The sequence below is a fragment of the Rhinolophus sinicus genome, linkage group LG05 (assembly GCF_036562045.2).
Source record: "Rhinolophus sinicus isolate RSC01 linkage group LG05, ASM3656204v1, whole genome shotgun sequence".
NCBI classification, from domain to species: domain Eukaryota; kingdom Metazoa; phylum Chordata; class Mammalia; order Chiroptera; family Rhinolophidae; genus Rhinolophus; species Rhinolophus sinicus.
Genome location: NC_133755.1, coordinates 51,955,087 through 51,974,854, shown reverse-complemented (window position 1 = coordinate 51,974,854; position 19,768 = coordinate 51,955,087). Strand labels below are relative to the sequence as shown.

Below are 19,768 nucleotides of genomic sequence, written 5' to 3'. Positions count from 1 at the left end.
ACTCTGTATTCAAAAGGAACCTCTCTTTCCTGCTGTTATATTTGCTCAACAATTTTTAATTTCTGATGCTATTCATTCATTCATTCATTCATTCATTCATTCATTCATTCAAACAGACCATTAACAAGTAAGGAGATTGAAACAGTAATCATAAACCTCCCAACAAAGAGAAGCCCAGGCTCAGGTGGTTCCACTAGTGACTTCTATAAAACATTTAAAGAAGAATTAACATCAGTCCTTTTCAAACTCTTTCAAAAAATTGAAGAGGAAAGAACACTCCCAAACTCTTTTTAAGAGGCCAGTTACAATTACCCTGATACTAAAGCCTGATAAGGACACTACAACAAAAGAAGACTACAGGCTAAGATCCTTGATAAATGTAGATGCAAGAACGGTCAACAAAATTGTAGCAAACAGAATTCAACAGCACAGTAAAAGAGTCATACACCATGATCGAGTGGGATTCCTGGGATGCAAGGGTTGTTCAACAGACACAAAACAGTAAATGTGATATACCACATTAATAGAATCAAAGATAAAAATTATATGATCATCTCAGTATATGCGGAAAAGTCACTAGAAAAAATATTACTTTCCGTCATGATAAAAACTTTCAACAAATTGGGTATATATATATAAAAAAATACCTTGACATAATAAAGGCTGTATAAGAAAAAACCAACAACTAACATCATACGCAATGGTGGAAGTCTGAAAGCTTTCCCGCTAAGATCAGTAAGAAGACGGGTACCCAGTCTCACTATTCCTATTCAACATAGTACTGGAAGCCCTAGCCAGAGAAATTAGTCAAGAAAAAGAAATAAAAGGCAGCCAAATCAGAAAGTAGGAAGTAAAAATATTTCATTTACAGATGGAACAATTTTACATATAGAAAATTCTAACTACTCCACCAAAGATATGTTAGAGCTAATAAACAAATTCAGTAGTTGTAGAACACAAAACCAACATACAAAAATCAGGTGCATTTCTATATACTGATAATGAACTATCTGTAAAGGAAATAAAGAGAATAATCTCATTTACAATACCAAACACAATAAAATGCTTAGGAATAAATGTAACCAAAGAAGTGAAAGATCTGTACACTGAGAAATACAAGACATTGATGAAAAAAATTGAAGGCACAAATAAATGGAAAGATATCCCATGTTTGTAGATCAGAAGAATTAATGTTGTTTAAAGATCCATAATATCCAAAGCAATCCACAGATTCAATGCCATGCCTATCACAGTTCCAATGGTATTTTTCTCAGAAGTAGAAGAAAAAATTCTAAAATTAGTGTGGAACTACCAAAGACCTAACCAAAGCAATTATGAGAAAGAATAACAAAACTGGAGGCAGTATTCACAATAGCCAAGACATGGAAACAACCTAACTGTTCGTTGACAGATGGACAGATAAAGAAAATGTTCTATATAAGTACAATGGAATACTATTCAGTCGTAAAAAGAAGGAAAGCCTGCCTTTTGTGACAACAGAGATGGACCTTGAGGCCATTATGTTAAGTGAAATAAGTCAGATAGAGAAAGACAAAAACTATATGGTTTCACTTATATGTGGAATTTTAGAAAGCCAAACTCTTAGGAATAAAGAGTAGAAAGGTGGTTGGCAGGGCCTGGGAGACAAGGGAAATGGGGAGATGTTGATCAAAGGGTACAAACCTCCAGCTTTAAGATAAATAAGTTCTGGGGATCTAATATACAGCATGGTCATTATAATTAACAATATTATATACTTCAGAGTTGTTAGGAGAGTAGGCCATAAATGTCATTGCACCCAAAAATGATCATTACAAGGTCTGACAATTAAGTTCGTGAACTCATCCTAGAAAGAGTGCTACGTACCTCATTGCTGAGTATCACTACAGTCACCTTCGGAGTATTCCCCTTGGGAAGCTAAGAACCAACACCAGTGCCTAGTCCATCCTTCAAAGCAATTTTGGAACTCTTTTTCTGGAATGGCCATCAGAGCTGCTGCCATCGTATTACCCTTGATGTCCTGAATGTCATCAAAATGTCTTCCTTTCAATATTTCTTTTATTTTTGGGTAAAGAAAGAAGTCATTGGGGGCCAGATCAGGTGAGTAGGGAGTGTTCCCATACAGTTATTTGTTTACTGGCTCAAAACTCCCTTACAGACAATGCCATGTGAGCTGGTGCATTGTCGTGATGCAAGAGCCATAAATAGTTGGTGAAAAGTTCAGGTCATTTTCATCTTTTCATGCAGCATTTCCTGCACTTCCAAATAGTAAACTTGGTTAACTGTTTGTCCAGTTGGTACAAATTCATAATGAATAACCCCTCTGATATCAAAAAAGTTAGCAACATAGTTTTGACTCTTGATTTGGACTGATGGAACTTTTTTGGTCATGGAGAATTGGCTGACTTCCATTGTGAACTTTGACACTTTGTTTCAGGGTCATATTGGTACACCCATGTTTCATCACTAGTGATAAGATGGCCTACAACATCATGTTGCCTCTCCGAAAGGCCTTGGCAAACCGACTCTCCTTTGCTTTTGTTCATCGGTGAGCTCCTTCAGGACCATTTTTGCACACACCTTTCTCATGGAAGATTTTCAGTTAAGATTTTCCTAACTGTTTCTCTATCGATGTTCATTTGGTCTGCTATGCTTCTCACAGTCAGCTGATCATTTTGACTCACAATTCAACAAATTTTTGCAATGTTTTTGTCAGTTCTACTCGTTATTGACCACCCTGACCTCTCTTCATCAGTGATGTGTTCTCTCCCCTCAGAAAAACGTTTAATCCATTTGTACACTGCCTTTTTCTTCATGGCCTTATCCCCATAAACTTGGACCAACATGTCCCTGATTTCACTTCCGCTCTTGCCAAGTTTAAGAAGAAATTTAATGTTTGTTCATTGCTCTAATTCAAGCTCAGACATTCTTGCGATGGAGCACAAAGACACGCAACAATGATGAATGCCACTCAGCAAGACACCGCCACACGTCAGCATGAACACAGCTGTGAGACACGGATATACCAAGGTTATGAAACCTTACTGAGCTGTTTGTATGTGCTGCTAATGTAAGCGCATGGTAGCAAGTTCTTGAACGTAATTGTCAGACCTCATATGTGATAGAATGGAGATGTTAAGTAACCTATTGTGGTAATCATTTTGTAGTGTATATGTGTATCACATTAGCATGTTGTCCATCTTAAACTTACATACGTGACATATCAATAACATCTCAATAAAGCTGGAAGAAAAAAGGCTGAGGGAAGAGTGGTAACTAAGATAGTAGGATGTATGAAGGCACAACTGCAAGTTTAAACAGAGGTACCCAGGGAATGGAGAAATCAGGTTAGTACAGAGAACTCCATTGTCTGAAATTTTGGAGGTGTGAGTTATGATAGATGATGGGGGTAAGACGAGGGGCTTAAAGGTGTGATTTGTTGAAAGTTAGTATATAAAACATGTAATTCCTCCACTTCTCTTGTTTCATGCATGGAATATTTGCACTTATAGTCTTCAGTGGGAGATTAGAAGATTCTTTTCTAGAGAAATTGATAAAATATTGCCACAAATTACCATTTGGATTTCCCCAGCAGAGAAGTGATCTCCCTTCTAGACTTCCTAAAGTGAAGCTTGCTAGTTGACAAGTCTTCCTGTGCCCACAGACTTTTCTGTAAGCTCTTAAGTGATTTATTATAAACATGAATGATTGGCCAAGGATCAACAGACATTTGAGGAAAATGTCCAACTGGAAAGAGAGAGACCAAAATCTACTACTGTGAGAAAATAAGTATCAACAATAAAAAAGTACCTAGAGGGAACAGATAATGCAGAAAACAGAATATGTCGAAAAAATTAATTGGTATCCTCAAAAATTAAAAATTTGGTTCTTTGTATAAAAATGTTACAGAGATCATCAGGAAGAACTGTAGGAGAATTCAGTACCAATTAGGAATTCTTGACAAAGGGAGAAAATTATCTGAGCAGTAATACAAGAAAATTCCCCTTATCTGAAGCACTTAAACTTCCAGATTCATGGATATATTACCCATCATAACGAACAAATTAAACAAAGAACTACACCAAGGTACATCATTGTGAAATTTAGAACATAATAGGTAAAGGTTTGAAAAGCTTCCAGAGAGAAAAAGTTATAAAATATAGAAAGGAATGAAGACCAAAATGACATTGCCTTTCTCACGAACAATAATAGATGCTAGAAGACAATGGAGCAATGCCTTCAATAATCTTAGGGAAAATTATATTCTACCTTGAATTCTGTACTCAGTTTAATACTTATCAGTTTAATGTGAAGAAAGATTAAAATCATGTTAGAATGCAAGGACAAGAAATTTAGCTGCCATGTTTCATTTTTAAGAATTACGTGAGGATATGCTCCAACAAAACGAGGGACTAAATTAAGTGAAAGATAGATATGGAATTTGTGAAACTATGGTTCTAATTCTAGTGAGAGATAAAAGTAAGTTTCCTCTAGAATGACAGTTGTGATGGACAATCAGCCCAGGTTATACCTTTAGGAATAATAGGGCTTGAATGCAGCATGTATTTTGATGAGCTTTTTTTTTTTAAAGATCAATATTAATTGTAGTTATAACATTAAGAGAATTTTTAGAAAATGTAGGCAATTTGAAACTCCAAGAGAACTGAAAAACGACCAGAAAGGAACTGTAATCAAATACATGTACTCATTACATATGTCCTTGGCTTTGTAGTGAGACAGTATGCTTACATGACACCAATTATTACTTTAACTGAAAATACTATGTTGGGAGGATAATTGAAGAAGTAGTAGGTAAGGGGTGTAGATTTTTAAGTGATCTAAGTTTTTGCCATGAAGTAAGGGTGTTATTTAGAAGTGTGGTTGTAAAAATATTAGCTCTACAGAGCAGGATTGGGGGTGGGAAAAGGCCTAAGAAGTCTACTGTCTACTGTCTTTTTCATTAATATAATTTCAGTATTGTTAGAATTTTAGAACCATGAGATGATATTCATTTGGCAGACATTTAAAATAAAACAGTTGGGAAAGATGAATTGTTCTAAAAAGTTGAATTGGGATAAATAAACATTTGAGGAAGTAGTTTTCTTTCTCGAATAACACTCATGGTAAAGTGTAGAAGGATTAAAAATATTAATGTAGAATAAATTAAGGTATAGAAGTACTAGAGGAAAATAAATAAATATTTATATTTATTTATTGTAGAATGGGATATAATTGTAGAATGGGATAGTTTTCATTTTTTACCTAGCCCAAATCTAATTACATGTTATCATTTCTTCCTTTGCTGTCATGTGCCTTCTGATGCTGTAGGGGCTAGGAAATAAGCATTCATATACTTTTATGTGTTACTATGAAGTGGCCTAGCTTTTCTGGAGGGCAGTTTGTCAGTGTTTATTTATTTTGCAACATTTATCTAGATTTTCTACAAATTCCCCTAATAAAAAAATTAAGGATATACACAGAATTTTAGCTCTGAAGGTAGTCTTTTCAGCATTATTAAACAGCAAACCATTGGAAGCGATATAAATGTCCAATGCTAGACTATGTTTAAATAAACATTTCTTCTTTAAAATACAATAAAATATAAATGTTATAAGTGTTTTTATTTGTAGAGAAAGATATTTGTGAAATATTTTTGAGCAAAAAGATTTATCCAGATTAAAAACTTTTTATCCAGTATGATTCTTTTCTGACATACCAATATAAATACTAATTGCAGATAAATAGAAAATATAGAGAAGCAAAAAGAGAAATCTTTATATATGCACAGAAAATAGGTTGCCATTCACCAAAGTAACTGATTATTACTGAGTGAAGATTTTGATAGATTCCCCTCCCCCCCATTTTTTCTTTGTTTATTTTCCAATTAACTGCAATTAACACATGTATATTTGTGGTGTGCATGTGTGTTGACAAAGGAATAAGATAGTGTTTTAAAAGAGCTAGGAATATCCTAATTCACAAGGGAATTTTACAAAATTTTACTCTTCATACAAATTGTAATACCCTACATACAGTACATCTTACTACAGTGAGTTTTGTTAGTGCAAAGACTTTCTCCCCAATGAAATATAGGTTTAAATATGAACTGGAGACTTTCAGAGGACTAAGGATCTCAATTATAATTTTCAAGATGATATAGCGTCCACCTTCCTCAGTTAATAAAAACATCCCAAGAGTATCATAATTCTAGATTTCTCATCCTACTGCTGCATTTAGGTTATTGGGACCTGACTAAAGGATATGATAAATTGTCTTTTTATCCCTCCTTTAAAATATCATACACATGCCTATGTACACTAATATGCAAATAACTTTTTTTGCATGATCTTGGTATGTTTTTTCCCCTTCATTTTGAATCACTCTCCTTGTTTTGTTTTCATTTTGTTGGTTTGAATCTGATATTGAAGCTATTTGCCAAAGAATGCTAGTTGCCAGACTAGTACTGATAAATGTGAAGAAGGCCTGTGTGGAAATTGCAGCTCTTTTGCAGTTCTTTGGATTGGTGGGACCTGAAGAGGCAACTTCAGAATCATCATTTCTTGATCTTGCCGGTTATCTTCAGAGTTATCCTGTGGGCTTCAGACATAAAATGGGGGGTCATCCTCCTCCTTCACTGTTTTGTTGTATGGAATGTTATTTTAGTCTTGGTTTCCCTGAGGGAACCTGAGAGGTTGAGTTGTAAGTGGTTTATTCAAGCATGTGACCCATGGAACAGGAATTTAAGGGTCAGGAGGAGTGAAAAGAAAAGTTTATAGAGGGAGTACCGTGGTACAATGGTAGGTAATTTGGTTTCTTAATTCCTGGGACCTTCCGAGAAGCCATATGGAACTGACTAGGGGAGGCACACAGAGGGGAAGTATGTATTTGTTCGTTCCTTGGTCAGTGGTTACCTCTCCTCTGGGTTGAGAATCATGAATGCTAAGCAGTTCTTGTGGGATTCTAGGCTGTGGTATTATAGGAAAGCCGCAGGGAAGGAATCTAGAGGTGTGGAGAAAGTGTCAGAGCTGGTTTCAGGTTACATGATGTGCCGCTTCCAAGGCTGCGCAGAACAGGTTACTGACGCTCTCACTGGAATAAGAGCTGAGGCTGAGAGGATGTGCAGCACAGCACACGACGTGCCTCACACCGGCATCGAATACTTGAGATGTGGTACAAATGCGAAACGGAATGGCGACGTGTAGCAGTGTTAGATGCCGGTAATGACGATGTAGCCAAATACTTGCTGGATCGCAGATGCTTCCATAGTGGACAATGAAACAAAATTCCTGTCTCATTTTTAGAGAGAGGACAGGTAGAACGTGCAAATTTGGGGTGTTTTTTGGTTGTTTTAATTATCTTTTAATTCAAGATACTTGACCTGTATTATCTCATTTAACCCCTGTGGCAGTATTAAGGTACATTTTATTAACTTTGTTTTTTGGAGAGGGGGATGTGCCCCGTGAAGTGAAGAGACTGCCCAAGGTTATAGAATGAATAATTTGCAGAGTTTAGATTTAAAGAGTTTTACTCCAAGAAGATCTTAGTTTGCTCGGTGTTTGCTATAGCAACCTGTAATTGAAGTCCATGCAAATATATCAGGCCTCCAACCTATACCCTTCTCAATTAGTTTCTCATTCTAAGGGTCATTTGTATGTATTCCTTTAGTCCACTAGAGGTCAGTGTTGGGCTGATAAAGACAGGAACCTTCAGTTTTTGATTCACGTTAACTGAGTCTTCTTGGTAGGCACCCTTGGAAGTTGTATTTCACAGTAAAACTTTATTTTATAGCGTATATATTTATATATATGTAATGCCTCATAGACACTATTTGACAGTTGTAAAGTGTTAATAGCAACATTTTTAGGTTAATATTAGGTAATTCTTACGCATTTTCTTCCTCTTCTAATAGGTAGGAGAACATCCAAATTATCTCTTTTGCAGATACCCCTCCCTTTTATTGGGCAAAATCTCATTCTCACATAGATGTCTTTTGTTACCTATTGCCTTTATATAGTAATCAATTTTTAAAATTTACTGTGTATGTGTCACTGTGTCTGGGCTTGGGGATTCTAATGGTTGTTGGGGTGTGGTTGGGGTGGGCTGTGCCTGGACTTGGGGGATTCTAAAGCATGTTTCCTGTCCTCAAAGAAAGAAGAGTTACCTACGGAAGTGTCGTACTGTCCTTTGTTTACCTGGACATCTGACAAGTTTCCCGAGCTCATCTTCATCCTGCTCTCAACTTACTATTGCTGTGGTTCCTACTGTTTGGAATGCCCCACCATCTAGTCACCAAAGCCAGAATACTTAGAGTTATTTTTATTTCCTTCCCATCTTCCATATACTACATTCAAATTAGTAAATCCTGGTATTTCTGCCTCTTGCATATCTGCTACTACCTTAACTCAAGTCCTCACCATTGTTATTTGGATGGTTACAGTGATTTGTATTGGTTTTCTTTTTCTGGTCTTGATCTTCTCCCAGTTGACCACTCCTCTGCTCCTAGAGGATTTGCCGGAATTCTAAAGCTGATCCTGTTATTCTCTCGCTTACTCTTTCATTGTTTCTCCATTGCCTACTAGCTAACACTGACATCTTGAACCTTACCTGTTGTTAGTCCTTTGTAAACTATGCTCTTATACAAAATCACTGATTCCTTGGGTGGATAATGTTATTTCACACATGATCCTTGCTCATGCCTTTTCCTTCTTCTGAAATGGTTACCCTTTCTACTTACCTCCCTTTGGAAAAATCATATTTATCTTTTAAGAGCATAGTTTTCTACCTGTTCCTCGTCGAAGCCTTTCCCGAACCTTTTCCAAGCAGATCTTATTACTTTCTCCTTTGTTCAACCATTGTCCTCTGTATTTATTTCTATTATTATACATATTGCACAGAATTTCATTCACTTATTTGCCTATCTGCTTTTCATAAAATAATTTGATGTGAGGTTCATGAGTCAGAGACTCCATTTTTTCCTTTGTATTCCTAGCACATAGCACAATACCTGGTACCAAGCAGACATTCAATGTATGTTTGACTGAAAAGAGGAATACAGAAGAAAGCATCATGAATTAGGGCAGCAAGAGGAGGCTTTCTAAAAGCAGAAGAATTTTAGTTGAGTTTTGGAAGAAAGGTTAGAGACAGGCAGAAAGAAGTCATTCAGTAGAGATACAGAAATGGAAATATACCCAATATATTATGAAGTAGAGTTTGATTCAAGTGGAAGATTCATGTTGGAGAGTACTGGGTAAGAACATCGGAGAATTAGGTTCAGCTTCCATTATGGTGTAGTTTGTGATGGATTATCGAGTTTGGATTTGTACTTGTTTAAATTCCCCCCCAATTTCCCTCGTGCCTAACTGATGTGATGAATGATGTGGTTTCAGAAGAGCCTGGCCGCAGTGTGCAGGGGAATTACAATGAGAAGGTGATGAGTTCCGTTTTAGGGATGTTGGAAGTGAGGTGATGGGAGAGCCCAGTAGTAATAGGAAACTGGAGATGTGCTGTTGGATCTTGGGAGGGTGGGAAGAGAGCTAAAAGGAGAGGGGCTGAAGAATAAACCTTGATCAATTTCTGTATGTTAGGAAACCAGAGAAGAATATATGTGAGGGAATCTTGAGGAAGAGGTGGTTAAATGTGTAAAAAATTATTCACAAAGAGAAGGAACAACTAAGAAAAAGAAAACACCTAAGTGCTTTCTAAGGCCTAGCTGCTACTTGTATGCTTCATGTCCTCGTACGCCAGTCCAACCCAGGTGGCAGAAATCAAGCAGCTGTTTCTTTGGCTCATGATTATAAAGGTTGTCTCTGGAGGGACGGAATAAATAGTCCTGGTGAGGTAGCTTAGCATGTTAGGAGAGCTCTGAAGGGCTTTCACCAGGCTTTTTCCCATGGGCTTTTCATTTTAATATATATTATGTGTATTTAGATATTTTTTTTTATTTTTACTCTTCTCCACTTTCTGCCAGTCCCATAATGTACATTCTGAATAGATGGTAATTTTCATTTTCATCCATAATGGGTAACACCTGAGTATTTTTTTCATTGTCTTACCTGACATTTAGGGTTTCTAACTTGACCAGTTCTTGCTTGGCAGATCTTCCCTGACTGCTCCTTTACAGACTGGAGAAGACTTGACAATTCTAACAGAGACCGCACGTTCTGATAGAGATTTGGAATACAACTTAAAATGCTTTGATTTCTAACATTGGGTTTGCTATCTTAATTTGCTAATTTGGCCCAAACTACTTTGTGCTCTTCCAAATTGATGGGAAAACCAGATACGTACCACCTAAAAAGAGCAAGTCATAGGAGATCTAAAATTTCTTCCACAGGATATTTGGAGATTTGTATCATTTCAAGTTTAAGAGGCACTACGTAAGTGTGCCTTCTCTTTGATTGCTTTTGCTACACTGGCAGTTTTTTGTTGACTGTGAAAGAAAAATAATTAACTTGACATTCAATAAACTAAGAGCACCTTATGAAAGCTTTTGGTATTGCTGTCCTGCAAGGGAGGATGGAGTTAAGGGGCAAGTGATGACTCTCTAGTTGAGGGCTTGCTTTTGTAAATATAAAAGCTTTAGGAAGCTCTCCCTCCCTTAGTGCTTCCCAGAGTCCTTGATTCCTTTTTGTGTGGTTTGCCCTGGAAGGAACTGGGGAAGAACTTCTTAGTTTTGAGGGGAAAAGAAAATATTTTATCTAATTAGGGGTCTCTGATGCTTGAAGGATATATATGTCTTATATGCAAACCTAAATTAAATGTTCTGGGATGCCTTCTCTATCTCAGTTTGTTACCGAAGCCACGTATTTTATGTAAGTCAAAGCAAAATATCAAACTACTATGTAGAGAAACAAGTTTGTCCATTGATTCAAATCTCTGGAATGTAGATTCTTTTCATTTTCTTGGCAGAAGCTGGCTCACATAGTTCAAGTTTTTCTCTGTCCTATTATAATTGTCTCATTTAACCAGTGTCTGGACTAACATCTTATGCTTAATATTTGTCTTGAATTCCTTAACCTCATTCAGAATATTTGGAAACTGATTTTCTCCTGAACTAATATCTATTTGTCACTGCAGAGAAAGATCACATATTGATTAAGGAATGTATATTCTGAGAAGCCACATTGCTCAAGCTTTGTATTTTAGGATGATACTAAGTATAACTTTTTTTTAATGCTTAAGTATTACTTTTTTAAAAAAGGAAAGTTCCGTTGTGAAATACTTTTGGAACGTGCTGGATTAAATCAAATTAAAGAAGTTTCTTAAAATAGGACTTCTCCCAGTTTTTATCCTGTTAATTAGCATTCTATATCTATATACAAGAAGGCTACATGATATGCCGTGTTTCCCATTTATTGATCACAGAACCCCTTTTTGGGGGAAACTTTTTGCCATGCTTTCAGGGACTGTTGTGTAGTGAGAAGATCACTGATCTGGAATTTAGAAGATCATACTTTGAGATTCGGATTTACCAGAAACTCGCTTTGTGACCCCATACAAATCCATTGTCTTCTAGCCTCAGTTTCCTGAGTGGTAACTAAGGTCACTTCCAGCTCTAATACTATCTGGTTTAATACTTCTGTTGTTGACCTTGGAAACTGACGCTTTCCACCCTTTGTATCTATTGAAACAGCACCATCATTTGAATCTTTTTTTTTCTTAAAGTGTAGAGGATTACTCTTCCTTTCTCTAAAAATGCAGAGGAAGAAATCCTTTAAAACGCTGTTTTCCACAGCTTAAGGTCATGAAATCCTGTTGGATTAGTTAGTTCAAATCACTCTATTAAGACATTTCGTTTTCTTAATCAGGAGAATTGTGTTGATCTCTTACATACACACAACTGTTTTTAAGAGGCCCCTAAGCTTAAAGGGTCCTGTTCCTCCTTCTGCAAAACAATGATTCCAGTATGGCATTTATCTTATAAGACATAAAAATTTGGTCATGTGCACTTGTCTCTTGGTTACTTAAAGGAAAATGAGTAGATTTTATTTTTGTGATAATTTCGTAGGTGTCTTTGAAAAGTCTTATGATAATATTGATTGATTATCCTTTTTTTTCCCTGTGGAAACTGGGAAGAATGAATCAAGCGCGGGTAATTTCAGGGTTGAAAATGTATACATTAATATGTTTGGTTTTATTTCTGGAACTAAAACTTTATGTACTAAGGCATTTTGTTGTAGTATTTTCTTTAAGATACGAATTTGTTCAAAATTAGTTCTTTGAATGCTTAATTGTTCTCTTTCTTTTTTCTTTTTTTTAAATGTGTGTGTATCTTTCAATCCTAGGCCCAACAGCAAAGAAACCTGGACAACATCATCTTGCAACAACCCAGAATAGGTACCAAGAGAAAATCTAAGAAAGATGCATATACAATTTTTGATACAGAGATAGAAAGCACTAGCCCCAAGTCTGAACAGGATTCAGGAATTCTGGATGTTGAAGATGAGGAAGATGATGAAGAGGTAACTATCATTTGCACTAGAGATGTGAGACTTTAGGCTGAAATACAGTATGTTTGAAATGTGATGAAGAGTTTATCCATTTAATACAGCTTGTGTGATATTCTGGAATTAGACAATCATTCTACATGTGAATGGGCCCTGGTTTAAGGATACTGAAGAGGCACTAAGAGTTCTTTGATACTAATTCTGTAGATTTTAAAAAGTTGTCCATTTTTAAAATAAGTTTTTTGATTGTATACTGACTAGGTAGATACTGGGTAGGTACCTGACCTGGAGAAAGAGATCTTGGTGACCTCCACTGAAACTGGACCAAAGTTACTTGAGACAAAAGATGTCACTTTGAACAGTGGGGAATAAACAAAGGGATTTCTTAGCCTTGAGATATGGTTCAGTTTGAAAATATAAAAGCTTCCAGAAGGTTGAGAATACATTTCTGGAGGAAATAAGTACATGAATGATTATAGGGAATCTGGGAATTTTGTGACATGTCTGTAACCTCTTAGATTAGTTCTGTGTCACTTGCAGGTAAAGAGTAAGATTCAGAGGCTTAACTAGTACATATTTTAATATTCTTCTTGATATGACCATTGGAATCAGATAGACTGCATTCAAATCCTTTTATTTTATTTTATGAAAAACATGATCATTTATAATCATATCATTTCCTTTTAAAACGTTCAATGACTTGTACGAGGAACCAGTTACTTCTCTACTCAGTGACCCACTTGCCTCTAAGTGCTTGTCTCCTTTTCCTTGTTTCCTTTCTCCAAATAAGACCGGGTTCACTATTGCTGCCTCATCCTTGGCCTTTGTCATACCCTTACCACCCTCCTTACTCTCCTCTCCCCCCAAAACCTATCCCTGTCTAACTTTGTAATCCTAGCTAATTGTTTGGTTTGTTGGAACTTCAATGTCTTCATGGATCAGGGAAAGACAGTAGTCTCTGCAGCCAAGGGGTGGCACAAGTGCCTGTGCCGTAATAGGTCGTTCAGGCAAATGCTAGTTTCTGTCCTGTTTTCCCTGCTCCTTCTTGCTGACTTCTGTTATGAATCACGACCGTCACTATGCCTGTCATTATTATTCCTCTTTCACGTCAAAAATCGACGCGGCACTGTTTAAACTGTTTGAGCTGAAAAGCAAATAACCATGTTAATTATGTGTCTAAAATATTAGCATTTAAGTTTGATTGAATGTCTGAGAGACTATCGTAAGTATAAAGAACTACATATTCTTTTATACGGTTATCATTACTGCGGGGACACAGTTCTACAATATAAGTGAATATAATTTATAATTTATACTTTATCAGGATATGTTTGTTATGTAAATGAGGTACATCAATAGTTAACAATGTGTGAAAGTCTTATCATAACCCCTATCATATTTGGATAGCGACAACTTTTAATAGCTCTAAGAAACAGAGCCAAGAAAAGAACCAGATATTTGCCTGATACCTGTGGAAATAGAAAGGGGCCGAAAACTTGATCCCCCGGAATATTTCCTGGTTTTCTCTCTTCTTGCCTGGAATGACTTGATCTACCCTAGAGACGAGACTGTCAGGTGTTAGGCTCATCACCGATGACAAGTCACAGTAGTAACACAGCAAAGAGTCAGTCTCAAGAAAGGCCAGTTAATGCTTTTTATTTACATTTTGGGTGCTTGTTAAGGAAACTAACTTGTATCAGGTACTGTGGTTTAAGGAAACAGAAGTTAGACACAGTCTAGGCGCCTGGGTAATACATACCCCAAAGACATGATTAGATGATGAGATAAAAGAATGGAATATATACATAGTTCTCATGTATCATTGAGAACCTTCTGGATAGGAGCCATTCTTTATCATTAACTCACTGAAGATCCTAGATACATCCCTTCTAATTTTTGTGCCATATGTATTCTGTTTCGTCTTTTGAAGTCCGGAGAAGATGAAGAAAGTGGGACTAGCGAAGTGTGCTGGGGAGTTCCTCATAAAGGAAGTATTTTAAGAATGCACTTGGTAGTTCACATTTAAAAATGCTCCCATTTCCCAAATCAAACAGAATTCACATTAGAGATTTGCTGATTGAGCTCTTACAACAAGAATTCAGCACCTCACTGTCATCTAATGGCATCCTATCATAAAAAAATTCTACCTTATATTTATTTACTTCTCAGTTTGAATCTTCTTCAAGTGCACATTCTTAATCTCAAACCTCATGTAGAGAATTATTTATTTAGATGTCTCCAAACTGGTTTCTTGGCATAGTTCTTGCATGGTGTGAATAAATTCTTCAGATAAGGTCTTTCGTGACCCACTGTGACGTTCTGACCTTCATTCTTCTCATTCTTCAATAGACCTCATTGAGAGCAGCGTAAATAGTTTTTGAAATATTTTGACTTTTAAACTGGCATAAAATCCTTTAGGACAGTGGTTCTTAATCTATTTGGGGTCATATATTACTTGGAGAGTTTCATAAAAAAATATATGGAGTTTTTTTTCCCCCAGTAAAATGTGCATTTATTCCCTCACAAAAAGTTCTGCATGAAATGTCAAGGGGTTCATGAAACTCACGTTGTCCCTAGGACCCAAGTTAAGAACCATGTAGTAGGGCAGTGCTTCTTGGACTTCTGTGTGCATAGGATCCCTGCGTGGCGTGTGAAAGGCCGATTCTGATTCGGCAAGTTGGAGGTGCATCTGAGAACCTGCACTGTTACAGGCTCCCAGGTGAGGATGGTACTTCTGGTCTCAGAGCACACTTTGAGTTGCAAGGTTACGGGGGGACCACCAGGAAGCATTTTTAATGCATAAAGAGAACAAATCATGGATATGTGGGGCTTCTATTGGTTTTTCATTAATATGTCTTCAAATTTTCCAACAATGAATGTAGCCCTCAAAGAGAAAGTTATATTTTGCTTTCTAAAATCTGTTGATTATAATAGATTACCAGCGTTGTTGTTGATGAAATTTTGATTCTGATTTAACATACTTACGTTTAGGTATTTTCTATTTTCTAAAGGAATACCTTTTTACAGTTTCTTAAAAATGCTTTTAATGGAAGTATTCGACTTTTGAGTCAAATGATATTTGTAAGCTATTTACCATGTCTTCAGTTTAATGACACTTTATAGGAGACCATAGAATGAGATGGGTAGGAAATCCCAAATACCTAGACCATAGCTTTGCACATGGTAAATAGATAATTAATATATTCTTAAACTGGAATTAATGTCATGTCAGAGATGGGAAAAACTTGGAACTGAAGATGAAGTCACAGGATCGCATTGCTAATTTAAATACAAATGTCATGTAATACAAAGCTTTATGAGATGTCTTAATGATTGTTATACTAATTGTGAGGTAACAATATGCATGTGTTTGCTAGGGCTGCCATAACAAAATACCACAGATTGTGAGGCTTACTACACAACAGACATTTATTTTCTCACAGTTCTGGAGGCTGGAAGTCTCAAGATCAAGGTGCCACAGGGTTTGTTTCTCCTTAGGCCTCTCTCCTGGTCTTGCAAATGGCTGCCTTCTTGCTGTGTCCTCACATGGCTATTTCTCTGTGCTTGCCCCTGGTGTGTCTTCCTGTTCTTATAAGGACACCAGTCCTATTGTATTTAGGCCCCCTCTCATGACTTCGTTTAACCTTAATTACCTCCTTAAAGGCCCTGTCTCCAAAACAATCACATTGGGTGTTAGGGTTTCAACATATGAATTTTGGGGGTGACACAATTCAGTCTATAACACAAGGCAATTAGAAAGAATACAAAATTTGTATTTAGAAGGTATAAGTTTTGTCGACTTTTTGCTATTGAAGCAAATCATGTCATTTCTCTAAGCATCTCTTTTGTCACCTATAAAAGTGGCAATAATTAATTTATGTCAGATTGTTTGTGAAGAATTCTTGTTAGCATATTTGACCCAAATTTCGAAGTGTTTTTTGCAAAACTTCCTGTTAACAGGAAGGTAACAGAAACCAGATCATTTCTCAGTAAACTAAAGTGAAATCAAGAATGCCCTTCGAACTTTAGAATTAAATCAGAGGTTGCAGATTGGCAGCCCATGGACCACAAACAGCTTACAAGATGCTTGTTAGCTTGCACAGCACTTACAAATTTTAAAAATTAGTTGCCAACTTTTAAAAGTCAATTGAATTCACATAAAAATCTGTATTTCCAACTTAGGCTCTTTCTAAGGATGGTAGAAATAGACTCACCCTGAGTAGTAATGTTGCCACAGGGATATGGTTTTTCCACTAAACCACAATTCCTGGTGTGTCTACACATTGGCAATTGCATTTATTATCACATCTGTGCTGTCATTGAGGGAAATATGTTATTAGTTACATTGATTCTCTAATAAAAAATGGCAAAATGGAAGGTAGACTGACAGGGCCACATGTATGAAAAAAATGATGAGAATGTAGTCTTTTTGACAAATGAGCAATAGTATGTATATTCAGAGAATACAATTTAAAATGCTGACCTACTTCACTTATTCCTAATGTTTACTGACCTTTGTAGGCTTTGAGTTTTTTACTTCTATTCTTAATGAAAGCGGATCTATTAAAGCTGAAAAATACGCGTACAGTTAAATGAAAAGTAGATACCCGTACATATAATCAAATGGCAATAAAGACAAATTAGAAAGTTGAATGAAAACATTATGGCATGCTTTAGACTTTCTGTTATGGGTTTCTTATTCCCATTCTTTGATCTTTCAGGTCTATTTATTATTGGCAAAGATATATTATGGCTAACATTGGTTTAAGATCTTTTAAATTTTTTTCGTTGTTGTGATATTATAAAGGTCTTGTCGTTTTGAAATTACTTGCCTCAATTCAAAACATCTACCTGCCTTTTCAGATCTTCTGGAATTTCTCCTTTATATACTCATTGCTTATTTAACTACCCACTTCACCCTGTACTAAGTTGCTAGTTACTCCAACTAGGGAATATATTCCTTCCCCACCCCTTGTCTAAAATGTCTAATTCTACTTTGGCCTGAGGACCGGTTCATTCTCACCTCTTCTGTATTACCCTCTTTTTAAAAAATGTGTTTTTCTCTTGAAGAGTTTTAAATCTTCAGAAAGTTACAAGAACAGTAAAATGAATATCATACACCCTTTACTTAAATACTTCACTTATTAACATTTGACATGATCTCTCTCTCTCTTAAAAATTTAATTTTGAAAGAATCAAAGAATATATGTATCCACCTCCCCCCCACAGAGCTGAGCCCTTTGAAAGAAAGTGTCATACTTCATTCATCGTATTTGAACTCGCAATACAGCAACCTGTAGAGTCTTGAGAATGACATTCTCCTTCACAACCACAATACAGTGATCACACTCAGGCAGTTTAACACTGATACAAGTCTGCCACTTAATATACAACCCAGGTACGAATTTCCCCAGTTATCTCAATAATATCTTTTATAGAAGATGTTTTCTTTTATTTTTCCTGAAGCCATATCCAGACAGGTATCACAGATTGCATTTAATTTTTATGCCTGTTTTTCATCCTTTAATATTCCTCTCTGTAGGTACATCTGGTATATCCTCGTGATCAGGTTAAGTTTAATCATTTTTGGCAGGAATACTATAGGAGTATTATTATGTTATTTTCAGTGCATCGCATCAGGAGGCACATGGTTGGTTAAGGTGGTATCTATCAGATTTCTCCACTGTAAAGGTACCTTTCCCTCATTGTGGTTTATAAGTGATCTGTGGAGTGATACTTTTAGACCATGTATCCTATTCCCTAACAATTTTTCACCCATTGTTTAGAATTCACTGATGATTCTCATCTGAATCATGTGTTACTGTGGTGATTGCGAAGTAGTGATTTTTCTATTTTTATCACTTCTTTGACATTGATTAGTTAGCATTCTTCTATGAAGAACTTTCCTTTCCTCTCTTTTTTTAGTGTTATTATTGGCATTCTTATTTTATATACAATGGATTATATTCCATTTTTTTCTTTCATTTTGATTCTCTAATTGTTCCAAATTTGGCTAGTGTGTGTCTCATCCATTATCCTTTGACATGTCTCCATCAATTTTTGACTACTTCAGTTTTTTTTGTTTTTGGTTTTTTTCCTGGCACTAGATTCTCTTGGTTCATTCCAGGTTCTGCCCCAGCCCCAGAATCAGCTATTTCTTCACTGGAGGATGATATTTAGAAACTGAGATGTGAGCATTAGGTATGCTCCTTTGTGGACAGAGCCAAGATGCCCATGCTACACCAACACATAGACATTTTTAAAAATCATGAGTTAAAACTGATGCTTCTAATTTCAACCTGATATCACAAGTCTTCCTCTTCTCCTATTCCAGATTTGTATCTCGAAGAATTCTGGGTCCCAGAGTATCAGTATATGTATTCATTTGCCTAATCATATATCACAAACAAAATAGTTACAGAATTGCTTTGCAAATATCACTAAGAGCAGTAGACTTACTAAGTTCAAGATTTCTTTTCAGTTCTTTTTATCCTACGATAAATCCCACTGGGGCTATATAGCTCAGAGTATTTTGTTCAAATATTTGTTGGCTTGTTTCTCCTTTTGTGTGATTGTTACCACACTGATATATAATTAGGCTCATTTGTTTCTTTTTGTATTAATTTTTAGAGTTCTTTTGTCCTTATTTTTTTGACTATGTAAAATATGAACATGGTTCAAAAGGCAAAATTATATGAGAAGATATTTTCAGTGAAATCCCATTCTTATCTTTATCCCTCCCACTCTGCTCCTACCCATTCTTTGTAAATAATCAGTATCCTTTATGTGTGTGTATGTCCCCTTCCTCATACCTTACACAACATCACTGTTAATAGCATAATACATATGTATTTTTTGTATTTTATTTTATTCTGAAACTATATCCTGGAAATTATTCCATTTCTGTTCATAGAAATATTTCTGATTCTACTTTTATTGCTGGCTAGTACTCCATTAATTGAATGTACCATAGTTCATTCTGCCAATCTCCTATGTGTAGATAGTTAACGATTTTCAGTATTTTCCTGTTAAAATATAATGTTTCAACTACACAGCTATTAGAATTAGCTAAAAAAAGAACACAATAGCAGGTACTGGCAGATTGCAAAGCAACTGGAATTCTTATATATTGCAGTGAAAATGCCTAATGGTACAGACACTAGAAAAAAGTTTGGTAGTGTATTATAAAGTTGAACATACACTTACCATATATAGTATGACCCACCAGTCTCACTCCTAGATATTTACCCATTATGTTCACACAAAAACCCATACCTAAATACTTACAGCAACTTCATTCAGGCATGGCTAGAAAGTAGGAA

General features: G+C 36.0%; 1 protein-coding gene across 2 annotated transcripts in view; it reads left to right on the top strand.

Annotated features, from left to right (window-relative positions):
* The window catches only part of EXOC6B (exocyst complex component 6B), a 626,283-nt gene that overhangs the window by 265,339 nt on the left and 341,176 nt on the right, over positions 1–19,768 (top strand). For both annotated transcript variants that reach the window (XM_074332164.1, XM_074332163.1), the window contains one exon: positions 12,285–12,461. In XM_074332164.1, coding sequence (XP_074188265.1) covers positions 12,285–12,461 — 177 coding nt within the window. The remainder of the gene's footprint in view (positions 1–12,284; positions 12,462–19,768) is intronic.